Below are 12,764 nucleotides of genomic sequence, written 5' to 3'. Positions count from 1 at the left end.
TGTTGAGTAAACACTGCCCCCAGTATGGAGCTTGATCTCATGTTGATCTCACAACCCTGAGATCAGGAGTTGCACACTCCTCTGACTGAGCCAGCCGGGCACTCCCTTAGTCCAGTTATTTTGATGCTGTAATATGAATTACCCCACAGGCAAAGTCAGCCGTTTCTTTTAATAAGAAGTTCTTTAAAGTATGCTTCTATCCCTTTCTGGCATAAAATATTTTATAATTATCCAGTTAGTCTGACATTTCGTCAGACTTAAAAGCGGTTGCTCTAGTGTTCAGCTATATAAAGAAAAATACTGTATGTACTGTTTTCATAAGGACCAGTGCTAAAATCTTTTACAGAATTTTGTTGAATTCTGATAGCCTTATTTGTATGTTTTCTTTGCAGAAATACAGTCATGGACTATTTTAACTATAAAATTCTATTTTAAATATTTACTGCTGTAGCATTGGTAATTCTGTGATAAAGGCATAGAGCTATATAAAATAAGAAAAAACTGTGTTTTGAAACAATCTTAGGGTAAAATGGATCACAACATTAGTATTTGACAGACTTGATAAAGACGACAGACTGTACTTCGTCTTTCAGTGATTGTTAAAGTTGGTTTTATCAGTTATTCATTGAATTCATTCATTGAAAACTTAGTCTTGGCCATACTAAGATGTAAGTATGTAACCAACAAGGTTTTGGTGCTATTGAAGCTTTACTTTTTTTTCACAGAACTATTGCACAGCCAAAACATTGTACATATCTGACTCAGACAAGAGAAAGCACTTCATGTTGTCTGTAAAGATGTTCTACGGCAACAGCGATGACATCGGTGTGTTCCTCAGCAAGCGGATAAAAGTCATTTCCAAACCTTCCAAAAAGAAGCAGTCATTGAAAAATGCTGACTGTATGTATGCTTGAGTTTTCTTTTTTGCCACCAATTCCCATCATAAATTAATAAGACAGATTCAGCTATTTTTTTTTTTAGTTAAAAAAAAAATCACTTTTTGAGAGCAAGTTCATTTTTACTAATGTTTTTGTGGCCCTTGCTTTATCAGAAACTGTCACACTCATGTATTTTTGCTACTTTATAGACTTCCTTTTTGTTTCTTTGTTTGTTTTTTCCTTTTTCTTTTTTTAATTGAAGTGAACAAGACCTGGTCTAGGGAAATAGTTCCCAACCAGACTGGGTTCTTCACTGCTCCACAGAGACATAGGGAAAAATGGGAGTTTTTTCCTTTTGCTGTCAGTGACTGCAGGGAGTGATTGATGGTGGCACTGGGTGTGTTGGGCCAGTGATGCTAAATGTTCTCTCATTCCATGGAGAATTGATCCACCAAGACTGTCAAAAGCTCCTCTTTGAGAGACACTGTTCTCAAATCGGCTTTGGAAGGCCATCCTGCAAACCAAAACAAAACTTTTAACATGGTTCTCTGGCAAAGACTCCTGCTTATGAGCAGATTTTTAGACTACCACATACAAATGCTGTCTGATTAAATTCTGCATTTCAACTCTTACATGCCATTTTCTTTTTTTTAGTTCTAACTTTTTATGATGAAAAGTTTCAAATTGCTACTACTTTCTCCCTTTTACACCAAGTGACCATGCACCTGGCCTCAACAGGTTTTGCCGGTTCTCTTTATTATTTCCATAGCCTCTTCCTTCCATTGATGGCTGGAATATTTTAATGGAAATCTCAGATATCCTGTTGTTTCAACCACCATTTCTGCAGTAGTGATTCTTAACAGATAGCTTTCTTTTTAAACATTAGTATGCCTAAAAAAGTTGAAGTAGTTCTTTAATGCCATCTGAAAGCCAGTCCATGTGCAGATTTATTACAGTTGCGTGTTTGTGGGTTTTTTTTCTTAGCATTTGGCCTGTTCAAACTTGGATCCAAATAAGATCGATACATTTTAATGTGTGACAGTGTATTCTCTCCCCCTCCAACCTTTCTTCCATGTCATTTGTTGAAGAAAGGGGGTCATTTTTCCTTCGGAATTTACATATTCTGAATCTGGCTGATTACATGTGCCTCTTTCATATTTTCAATAAACTGATGGTTAAATTTAAAGACTTTAGAATTAGCTGGTCCTCTATATGTTCGTTTCCTTCAAATCAGAAGTCCTATGATGTCTGATCATCCTACTTCTTGTCCTATTAAGATGATTTATAGTAAATTAAGCTGTTAGCTTAATCCATCTATTACAGAGTTCCCCAGCAACCTTAACCATTGATAATGGCTGCTTCAATCCAGTATTTTATGAAGGGCTTTTTCTGATTCTTTTACTCTTAATTTGTTAGCAGTTTGTTTCAAATGTAGTCTGCAGAGGAAAGGCAGGATAAATGCTTGTTTACTAATTTACAGAATAACAATAGTATTCTTTGAAAGTGCCCAGTGAGGTGTTAGGAGTTTTGTTTGGTTTGATTGCTTTTCTTTTGTTTCATTTTGTTTTACTATGAACTTAATGGGTTTTTATGTATTGGTTGGTTTTCATTTTCTCAGTCATTATTACTATAATCATTTACTTTATATTACAGAAATTTTCGAACATCTTAGACAGTTGCATAATTACATGAAACCTCTTGTGTTTATCATCTGACTTCAGCAATGATCTTAACTGCAGGCCAGTTTTATTTCACCTGTACCCATCTCCTACCCTGCTTTCCTCTGCCTCATTTTAGTTTGATCCAAATCCAGACATCATCTGCAAATATGTATCTCTGATAGAGAGGGGCTTTTGTTTATTTAATATAATTACAATACCATGATCACATAAAAACAAATATGTTATAAAAAACTATAAAAAAATAAAATTTCTTAATCTTGGGGAACCTGGGTAGGTCAGTTGGTTAAGCATCTGTCTTTGGCTCAGGTCATGGGATCGCAGTATACAGAGGATTTTATGGTCTGCTTTTCCATTCTCTGGTCTTCTAGGGAGATACTTTCTTTATTGGTGCATTGAGGTACACATTATTCAAGTAGGTAAATGACATTATAATTTATTTACTCAATTTCCTACTATTGGATATTTATCATTTAAAAAATTATTTCCCTTTGCTGAACAGCATTGCGTGAAACATACTGTGTAGCTCTCATTTAAAAATTATTTATGGACATATCTTATATCTTTAGCATGACATTATTAATGAGAGTTACCTTGACTTTTTTTTTCCCCTTAGGGTATCAATTTGTTAGTAGAATCTGTTAATTATTAAGTTATAATGAAGAATAATCATAACTTGCCAAGTACAGGTCCCTTCCCCCCAGTCACCTAAATAGAAGCTCTTTTTTCTTTGCAGTATGCATTGCCTCAGGAACAAAGGTGGCTCTGTTTAATCGACTTCGATCCCAGACAGTTAGTACCAGATACTTGCATGTAGAAGGAGGTAATTTCCATGCCAGTTCTCAGCAGTGGGGAGCGTTTTACATTCATCTCTGTGAGTACAAAAATGTGTATTTGATATTTTTAGTGTGAAATTTTTAAATTCTTTGATAAAAAGACATACAGCTGTATTAGTTTTGTTGTTTTCCTAAGTAGATTAATGAATTCTATAAGGTAATAATTTAATCTCTTTATTCACTCCACCATAGTGGATGATGATGAATCAGAAGGAGAAGAATTCACAGTTCGCGATGGCTACATCCACTACGGACAAACAGTCAAACTTGTGTGCTCCGTTACTGGCATGGCACTCCCAAGACTGGTATGGCTCTACTTTTGCTTTAGTCATATGTGTAGTAAAAATAAAAGATACAGCATTCAAATGTAAAAATACATTTCAGGTTCATGCTTTTTAATTTAAGAACACTTATCAATAATCACTGCTATTCTTTATTTACAATTATATTAACCACTTTATTGATTTAAGGCAGTTAGCCGTTTTTATGACTGCATTCTTGATGACTTTCTGTTACACTCTCTCTAAATTTTGGTGGAGTTTTCCTTTTTGGTTGTATATCTGAACATGTTCAATAGAGGGCACTAAATAATTACATTATGATTTCTTTCCTTAACTAATACAGATACCCTAATCATTTTCTCTGGTACCTGCTGTATCTCACCACAGGACCAAGTTTTAGAAGCATAGAAATTCTTACTTCTTTAAAAAATACAAGCATAGTTTTTATTAGTTTACTTTCCCACAAGAATATAAATTTATTGAAAATTAAATTGTCATTTCATACTCTGAGAGAGGCATGGTGTTTAGGGCTTTTTGTTCACTAGGATGACTTTAAAACTAAAAATTGCATTTCTTAGTAAAATGAAAATAAGAGTACAATTTAATTAAGATAGAGGGGATTTATGAGTAGCCCTGATTCAGGGTCAAGTTGGGGGGACATGGTGTTGGGCTGTATATCCAGCTTATCTCAGAAATATGGTAAATACTGTACCAACAAGCTACAAAGCCAGGATAGAGGAGAGAACACCAGTTGGGGTAATCCCTGATGTTTAATGAATGTAGAATTCACCAGACACATACCTTAAGGTATAATGTTTGCACTACCTGTTATCAGATTTCTTACCTTTTCTCAATAATTAGAAGTGACCAGAGCAAGTTTTTGATGCCAAATACTAGTGAACATCTTTGGTTTCTTTACTGGTGAGAGGTCATTCAGCAGTGTCTATTTCCAAAGAACTCGTATGGGGAATAAAATTGAATCAGACATGTCTCATGTTCTCAATGTGCTTATTCTTAGCTAGTGGAGAAACAGTGGAATATACAAATAACAGTAATCTAGGCAAATTTTGACTCTTAAATGATGGGGAAGCATGAGTAGACTTAGAGGAAGCTCTAGACTTACATCATTTAGAAGTCATTGATTTCTCTTAAATCCAAACCTCATCAAATTTAAATGTAGCTCGAAGACTTTGGCATTGAATTGAAACATTTTGCTTGAGATTAGTCAGTCTCGTAGACTATGTTAGAAGTTATATTGCTAAAAGTGTACTGTCTCCCTTTAAACTCAGAAATTGGTGTGGTGTTAGTGGAATGGCAAATATTCTGACTAATAACCAGCAGAGCTAAAAAATGTAAATGACAAAAAATATTAACTTCAGGGGCGCCTGGGTGGCTCAGTGGGTTAAACTGCTGCCTTTGGCTCAGGTCATGATCTCGGGGTCCTGGGATTGAGTCCCGCATTGGGCTCTCTGCTCAGCGGGGAGCCTGCTTCCCTCTCTCTCTCTGCCTGCCTCTCTGTCTACTTGTGATCTCTCTCTGTCAAAAAAATAAATAAAATCTTTAAAAAAAAAAATGTTAACTTCAGAAAGATTGGAACTGTTATACAATTGTGTCTTAAAGAAAAGTTTGAATACTGAGATGTAAAGTAGTAAAGCCAACAATATTGCATGATACTAATAGTACTATTCTAAGTACTTTCACATGTAGTGATTTAATCCTAATAAAACTGAGTAGTTCCTTTTAAGGATATTCACTGTGAAGCAAAGTATTGCAGTCCTGTGTGCATACATGCATCCTACAAATAGTCCTGAGTCTTCCATGTACCAGACATTGTCTAGATGCTAGAGATACATTGGTGAGCAAGATAGGCTTTCTGTCCTCATGGAGCTTATATTTTGTTAGGGAGATGGACAAAAATCAGCTAAAGAAATACCCATATTAACATATTAAAGGTTAAAACAGATGATAAGAAAATAAGCTAAAACAGGATAAAAAGAGACTGGGAGTGCTTTGAGGGGTCAGAGAAATCTTTGCAGTGGGGATATTTGAACAGAGACCAGAATGAAGTTGGGAACTACGAACTGTGAAGAACATTTCAGACAAACAGCATGAGCACAGAAAGAGCTTAGGAGAGAATATGAGACAAATAATAAAGAAGTAATAAAGAAGCCATGGTAGCCTAAGCCAGGGGAGGAATGGAGGGAGCGAGCGACAAGAATTAAGATATTGTCTACATATGGTAGGAGGACACTGGAGGGTATTAAACAGGGCATGATGGCTGTTTATGTTTAGAAGGGTAATTGCGGCTGCTCTGTGAAGAGAACATGGGGTGTAGCAGTGGGAGCAGAGAGACAGAGCTTGGGATTCTGTTGTAACTCAAGCCAGCGTTGATGGTTGATGGTGGCATCTTAGACCAGGATTGTAGTGGTGAGGTGATGAGAGATGACAGATTTGTGTGAGAGGAGACCTAATAGAATTTGTTGACAGATTGGAAGATTGGGTGTAGGAGAAAACAAGGAGTCAAGGGTGACTCCAGAGTTTTGGGATTGAGTGAATGGTGATGCTGTTTATTGAGCTGTGAGTTAGAGGAGGATCACTCGTAGAAGGAAATTTAAAATCGGGGGGGGGGGGGGGTTGATACTTTATTTTTTTTAAACATTTTATTTATTTATTTGTCAGGTAGAAGAGAGCACAAGGGGGGGGGGGGGTGGCATGCAGAGAGAGAGGGAGAAGCAGGCTCCCTGCTGAGCAAGGAGCCTAATGTGGGACTTGATCCCAGGACCCTGAGATCATGTCCTGAGCTGAAGGCAGACACTTAATTGACTGAGCCATCCAGGTGTCACAAAAATCTGGGTTTTGATGAAGATTGAGGTAGCCTATTAAACATCTTTTTTTTTTTTTTTAAGATTTTATTTATTTACTTGACAGAGAGAGAGATCACAAGTAGGCAGAGAGAGTGGGGGAAGCAGGCTCTATGCTGAGCAGAGAGTCCGATGTGGGGCTTGATCCCAGGACCCTGAGATCATGACCTGAGCCAAAGGCAGAGGCTTAATCCCCTGAGCCACCCAGGCGCCCTGCCTATTAAACATCTTAAGTGGAACTGTTGAGTCAGTAGTTAAATGTACAAGTTGAATGCCGTAGGAGAGAAGTTAGGGCTGGAGATACAACTTTAGGAGTTGCCAACCTCTAAATAGTACAGAATGGAAGGAGGTTGGAGAGGAGAAGGGGTCCGAGGACTCGGCTCCGGTACACTCTGAAGGCCAGTTAGAGTAGGTCGGACCCCAAAAGGAGGATGTTTTTGTTAGTGCTTATGAGAAAGCTAGTAATGTGAGGACATGCCTCCTGATGCCCACAGATTGATCTCTCCAGAAGTTCTTGGTGGCCCTCGACAAGGGCAGTTGTGGGGACTTTGAGACAGAAAGCTGGAGTTTACTTCAGGAGATTAGACAGTGAGGAGGAAGAAGAGGTTGCCATAAAGGGGAGCTAAGAAATGGAGTGGAGAGTGGGAGAGAGGGACACGTAGTCAAGGAAGAATTTTCTTTACTTTAGATTTTAGATGAGAAATAGTTCTATAACATATTTGTATGCTTTGGGGAGTGATCATCTTCATAATCATCAAACACTTAGTGATTACCTTCTGTGGACTAAGTGGCATCTCAGACTTGATAGGATTCTCTTTCAGGTATCTATATGCTTTTTGTGCCAGCCATCCAGCCATGGAATCACACTCTGGTCCTTCAGCTTCTAGCCAGGTGATATGAGCAAGTTACCTGACTTTTCTGAGCCCACTTCCTAATCTGGAAAATGATACTTTAGGGTTTTTTTGTTTTTTTGGTTTTTTTTTAAGATTTTTATTTATTTATTTATTTATTTGACAGACAGAGATCACAATAGGCAGAGAGGCAGGCAGAGGGAGAGAGAGGAGAAAGCAGGCTCCCTGCTGAGCAGAGAGCCCGATGTGGGGTTCGATCCCAGGACTCTGGGATCATGACCTGAGCCGAAGGCAGAGGCTTTAACCCACTGAGCCACCCAGGCGCCCCGATACTTTAGGTTTTTAAAACAGATCATTAGCTGATGGACTGCACTGACTAGCATACTCACAGTGGTCTTTAGAGACAGTTTTTCCTTTGATGTCATTATATATTATTGGAAAAGTCAACTGAATTTGCTGCACAAAATATGGTCCATTGGCCAGTAGGATTAACATCAGCTGTCAGTTTGTTAGAAATGCAGACTGTTAGGCCCCTATGAGATCTGTGGTATTCGAACAAGACCAGATGATTTGTATGCACATCAGAGTTCGAAAAGCAGTGATCTGGAAAACAAGTATCTGCCCGCCCTGTTTTTCAGGTGTTCATGGAAGATGGTAACAGCTTCCACATTCTACCAGGCTTGTGATCTGAAAGTATTTTTACACCTCGCCTTATTGCTTCTCAATGTTTCTCCACATGTGATGACCTCTTCTTTTCTAATTATTGAAATGCAGATAATTAGGAAGGTTGATAAGCAGACCGCATTACTGGATGCAGATGACCCTGTGTCACAACTCCATAAATGTGCATTTTACCTTAAGGATACAGAAAGAATGTACTTGTGCCTTTCTCAAGAAAGAATAATCCAGTTTCAGGTATGTTTTAAAATTACTGGTAAAAATGTGCCATCTTTCGGTTAGCAGCATAGAGACCTAAAACTTGTTTAATGTTAATTGTGCCCAAGTACGTGAAGCTGTTTTCAGATATTTATCTCAAGTCCAAAGGTTCTTAACGTACATGATCCTGAGACATGGCAGTCACTATACCTCAAGGAAGAACTCGGAACTATAAAAGTGTTCTTGACCATCTAGGTTTGGGAATCGAAAAGTTCCTTAGATCTTCCAGAGGTAGATTTTGGGTGTTGGTGAATCCCCTGAAACTGCATGAAGACATTGTAGATAGATACATGCATGTTTTGAGGGAGGGTTCAGAATTATCCGATTTACATTGGGGTCTTCCTAGATACTAATGACAAGATGTTTCGAAAGCTGATTTTTCACTACATTCACTCAGAAGTCTTTCATGAGGACATCTATGACATGGGCAGATGATTTCATAGGATAGTTAATCTTTCATGTGAAACTCATTTGTAAACATCTGGAGGCCATGTGCAGCCATTCTTCTCCTCAGCTCAGAGCAGATGGGCTGGTCTGGGTGTTTCAAGGTAGGGGTAGGGGGATGCCAGTTCACATCTCGGTTCCCCACTGCTGAAAGTGCATGAGTTTCTAACTCTTTAAGGTTGAGGGCCTCCTAGTCTCTCTCTCAGGGATCTGAGTTTTAAGTAGCTATTTACATCACGAATACTGATCTTTTATTAAAGAAATTATACAGATATTGGTGTACTCTCAAATGGTTATTATGAAAGGTATATAATATGTCATTGAAATATTTCATATTCTAATAAAAACTGCTGAATGTGAGGTTGCCATATTAAATATTCTGTGTTTATTTAGGGACTGTCAAAGCACCGTGTTTGGGAAGTTCATACATTTGTACTGAACTCTCTCCCTGTTAATTCCAGTATATGAGTGCTACCTTGTTAAAATTGTCTTATACTGCGATGTATATAAAAATCCATTTCTAAACATTCTTTCTTCATAAGGCCACTCCATGCCCAAAAGAACCAAATAAAGAGATGATAAATGATGGAGCTTCCTGGACAATCATTAGTACAGATAAGGCAGAGTATACATTTTATGAGGGGATGGGCCCTGTCCTTGCCCCAGTCACCCCTGTGCCTGTTGTAGAAAGTCTTCAGGTAAGTCCACTTACTCACAAGTTGACTTTTAGCTTTTTGTAACTGCTCCCAGCTCTGACTAGGTGTGATTTTTATTTCACAGTAAATTTGATTTTTCTCCAAATCTTGTGATTTGGGGATGTTAATACATTGTTTGTTGATTTAAAAAAAAAAAAACACACACACACACACACTTTTATACAAGAAAATTTAAGTTTAGATCTACTTGAATGTTACATTGAGATGTGATTAGCTCACTTTGTCTTTATAATCATGTTGTTATTTGTCTATTTTTAAAGATTTTATTTATTTGTTAAAGAGCAGGGAGCACAAGCTGGGGGGAGGGGGCAGAAGGAGAGGGAGAAGCAGGCTCCCCGCTGAGCAGGGAGCCTGACAAGGGGCCTGATCCCAGGACCTTGGGATCATGACCTGAACCAAAGGCAAATCTTAACTGACTAAGCCACCCAGACACCCCTCATGTTATTTAAAAAGAAGAGTTTAATTGATTTTTTTTCACAAATCACAGTCAAATGAAAAGCTAATCTGTGTACTTTAACGAAAAATGAAAAATTTTCTCAATAGTTGTTCTCATTTTCTGTGAATTTCAGTTGAATGGCGGTGGGGACGTAGCAATGCTTGAACTTACAGGACAGAATTTCACTCCAAATTTACGAGTGTGGTTTGGGGATGTAGAAGCTGAAACTATGTACAGGTACTTAAACTTCTTACATCATCTAGAGTTTTTGATGGGCGTGGATACATGAGACTCTTTCTTGATATTGATTGTAATGTAGCAAGCAACCTGTTTGAAGTTCTAGTTCTGAAACATACATGGCTTCTAAGTGATTTCTGTTTCCCCCTCAGATGTGGAGAGAGTATGCTCTGTGTCGTCCCAGACATTTCTGCATTCCGAGAAGGTTGGAGATGGGTCCGACAGCCAGTCCAGGTTCCAGTAACTTTGGTCCGTAACGATGGAATCATTTACTCCACCAGCCTTACCTTTACCTACACACCAGAACCAGGGCCACGGCCACACTGCAGTGCGGCAGGAGCAATCCTTCGAGCCAATTCAAGCCAAGTGCCCCCCAATGAATCAAACACAAACAGCGAGGGAAGTTACACAAATGTCAGCACAAATTCAACCAGTGTCACATCCTCTGCAGCAACAGTGGTGTCCTAACTACCGTCTTTTTGCTAGGACTTAAACTGACTGGAGTGCTGCAAGATGTTGACAAAAAAAGAAAAGAGAGAGAGAGAGAGAAAGAAAAAGGAAAAAAATGAACAATCTTTCGTGGTTTCTTGGGAAAACTTTTCATACCAGGTGATACTGTTCCAAAACCCCATTACCTACAAGTGCTGATTGGAAGCGCAGAAGCCACAGTAAAACAGACAAGCAAAACATGGAAATGTGCAAACTGTTGGAAGTTGATTTTTTTTTTTTAAAGCTGTTTTTTGTTTGATTGGGTTTTGTTTGGTTTTGTTTAAATGGGCAAGAAATAGAGATGTGGCTGGAATAAAAGTTAATCAAACTAGAGGAAACAAATCTAACATAGTTTTTACGGACCAAGGAACTTGTATAAGCTTTAGCAAAAGGTACATTTTCACCATACCTTTTTTTTTGTATCACAGTATCTAGTACACCTTTGTTACCAAATAGGTTGTTCTCCTTCCTGCCTCCTTTTGAGCTTTCACTCTTCAGTACATTCAAGTTCCAAGCCTGACCACACTTGTTTAATCTAATTACCATATTCTTCCAGGTTTTTTTGTTTTGTTTTTTAAATTTAAGGCTGGAACTATTCTTTTTTTTTCTTTCTTTTTTCTTTTTATTTGGTTGTTTTTTGTTTTTTTTTTTTTAAAGCTGATGTCTTATGACTTTTCATGAGTCAAAATTGTTTTGATTTCAGCAAGTCAGATCTTGTAAAGGCCACATATTTTTTTAAGATTATATGAAGTCTGTGCAAAAGCTTTAAAAAAAAAATGCCTCTGCCTTGCCTGCAATACATGCAACGTACATGAACTTCGTCTCTGTTCACAGACGCTGTCCCGTAGTTATGATCTTGTTTTCCTTTTTTTTTTTTTTTTTAATTAAAGGTATTTATAGTGGTATTCCAGGAGGGTCTGACATTTATGTGGAATTAAATGTGGCCATTTAGTCCTTAAGGAATTAATGGCACAGAACATGTTGGGTATTTGAAGTGTTCTCTCCCATTTTCCCATGCATAAATGTATCTCCGTGTTCCAGGATTTGTTCAGGTCCCTTCCCCCATCCCCCCTCCCCAATTCCCTGATCTTGTACATAACTTGTATTATGTGTAAGTTAAACATTTTATTTTGAACTTGGAATGTTCCCAGTGATTTCATTCAGCAGGGTGTTTTCTGCCTTGTGGGCATATGACAAAAAAAAAAAAAAAAGAAGAAAAGAAAAAGAAAGAAATATCATGAGATGTATTTGCTACCAGTTGGTAGATGGTGCCCTTATTGTATAACGAGGAAAATCCCAGCAAAAGCATGTGTTTGTTTACTTTTTCTTTCTTTTCTTTTCTTTTTTTTTTTTGGTAGCTTAGGTCAAAACATCATTGTAACCTTAAAACAAGATGCTTTTATTAGATGACCAACTAAAATAGCTTGGAAGACAGTACTTTAGAACAGATAGTTGTGAGATTATAAAACTGCAAATGTAATTTATCTTTCCATATTTCTCTGCCTTTCTTAGTCTTCTCTTTCCCAGTACTGAGTGTCCCCACAAATGTCTCCTACTCAAAACATTTCTTTTCCATTCAGTTAAGATTTAGTAGCATTCAGGGTTGTGTGTTGGCCTCATATGCTCGACTCACCAGTTTCACATTGCTTCCATTCCTGCGCTTCGGTTATGCCTTTGTTCAGTTTCTTAGAAATTGCAGCCAACTCATTGGGCTACATTTAGTACAGGAACCATGTGTGTAACTTATAGGACACAGTCTAGTAATACAATCATCCTTCTTAGAGTTAAAAACTACCTCTAGAATGTGGTAAGCTTTTACTGTCCCGTGAAACAGGAGCCACAAGTACCTTATGAATGCAAGATTAGCTTCCTGCAGTGTTTCCAGACAGAACATTGTCTTTTCTGGTGTCCTGGGCGATTTTGAAAACATTTTCATTGGAAGACTTTTTAAACATTTCATTAGTAGCTTTTTTTTAAGTCACCCCAGCTTTGCAAGATGTCTTCATCACTCATTCTTTTGCTCAGACTATGTCATTGTAAATAACGACTCCTAACCTCTCTAAATCACTTTTTCCTCAGTTTTCAAGGGGGAAGTCATTTGTAAAACACATTAGTGGTTA

General features: G+C 37.8%; 1 protein-coding gene across 3 annotated transcripts in view; it reads left to right on the top strand.

Annotated features, from left to right (window-relative positions):
• LOC111148915 (recombination signal binding protein for immunoglobulin kappa J region) overlaps window positions 1-11,238 on the top strand; it is a 103,215-nt gene extending 91,977 nt beyond the window's left edge. For 2 of the 3 annotated variants that reach the window (XM_022505706.1, XM_022505704.1), the window contains exons 6-12: window positions 726-900; window positions 3,294-3,431; window positions 3,586-3,698; window positions 8,161-8,301; window positions 9,309-9,464; window positions 10,052-10,155; window positions 10,308-10,725. In XM_022505706.1, coding sequence (XP_022361414.1) covers window positions 726-900; window positions 3,294-3,431; window positions 3,586-3,698; window positions 8,161-8,301; window positions 9,309-9,464; window positions 10,052-10,155; window positions 10,308-10,623 — 1,143 coding nt within the window. In that variant the 3' untranslated portion in view covers window positions 10,624-10,725. Of the gene's footprint in view, window positions 1-725; window positions 901-3,293; window positions 3,432-3,585; window positions 3,699-8,160; window positions 8,302-9,308; window positions 9,465-10,051; window positions 10,156-10,307 lie in introns of all 3 variants that reach the window. The other variant, XM_022505703.1, reaches the window with a different exon arrangement.
• The last annotated feature ends 1,526 nt before the right edge of the window (window positions 11,239-12,764 follow it).

Source organism: Enhydra lutris, unplaced genomic scaffold, assembly GCF_002288905.1.
Source record: "Enhydra lutris kenyoni isolate GAN:26980312 unplaced genomic scaffold, ASM228890v2 scaffoldscaffold21, whole genome shotgun sequence".
Lineage (NCBI taxonomy): Eukaryota > Metazoa > Chordata > Mammalia > Carnivora > Mustelidae > Enhydra > Enhydra lutris.
Note: the sequence above shows the minus strand (reverse complement) of the source record. Positions and strands in the feature narration are given on the sequence as shown.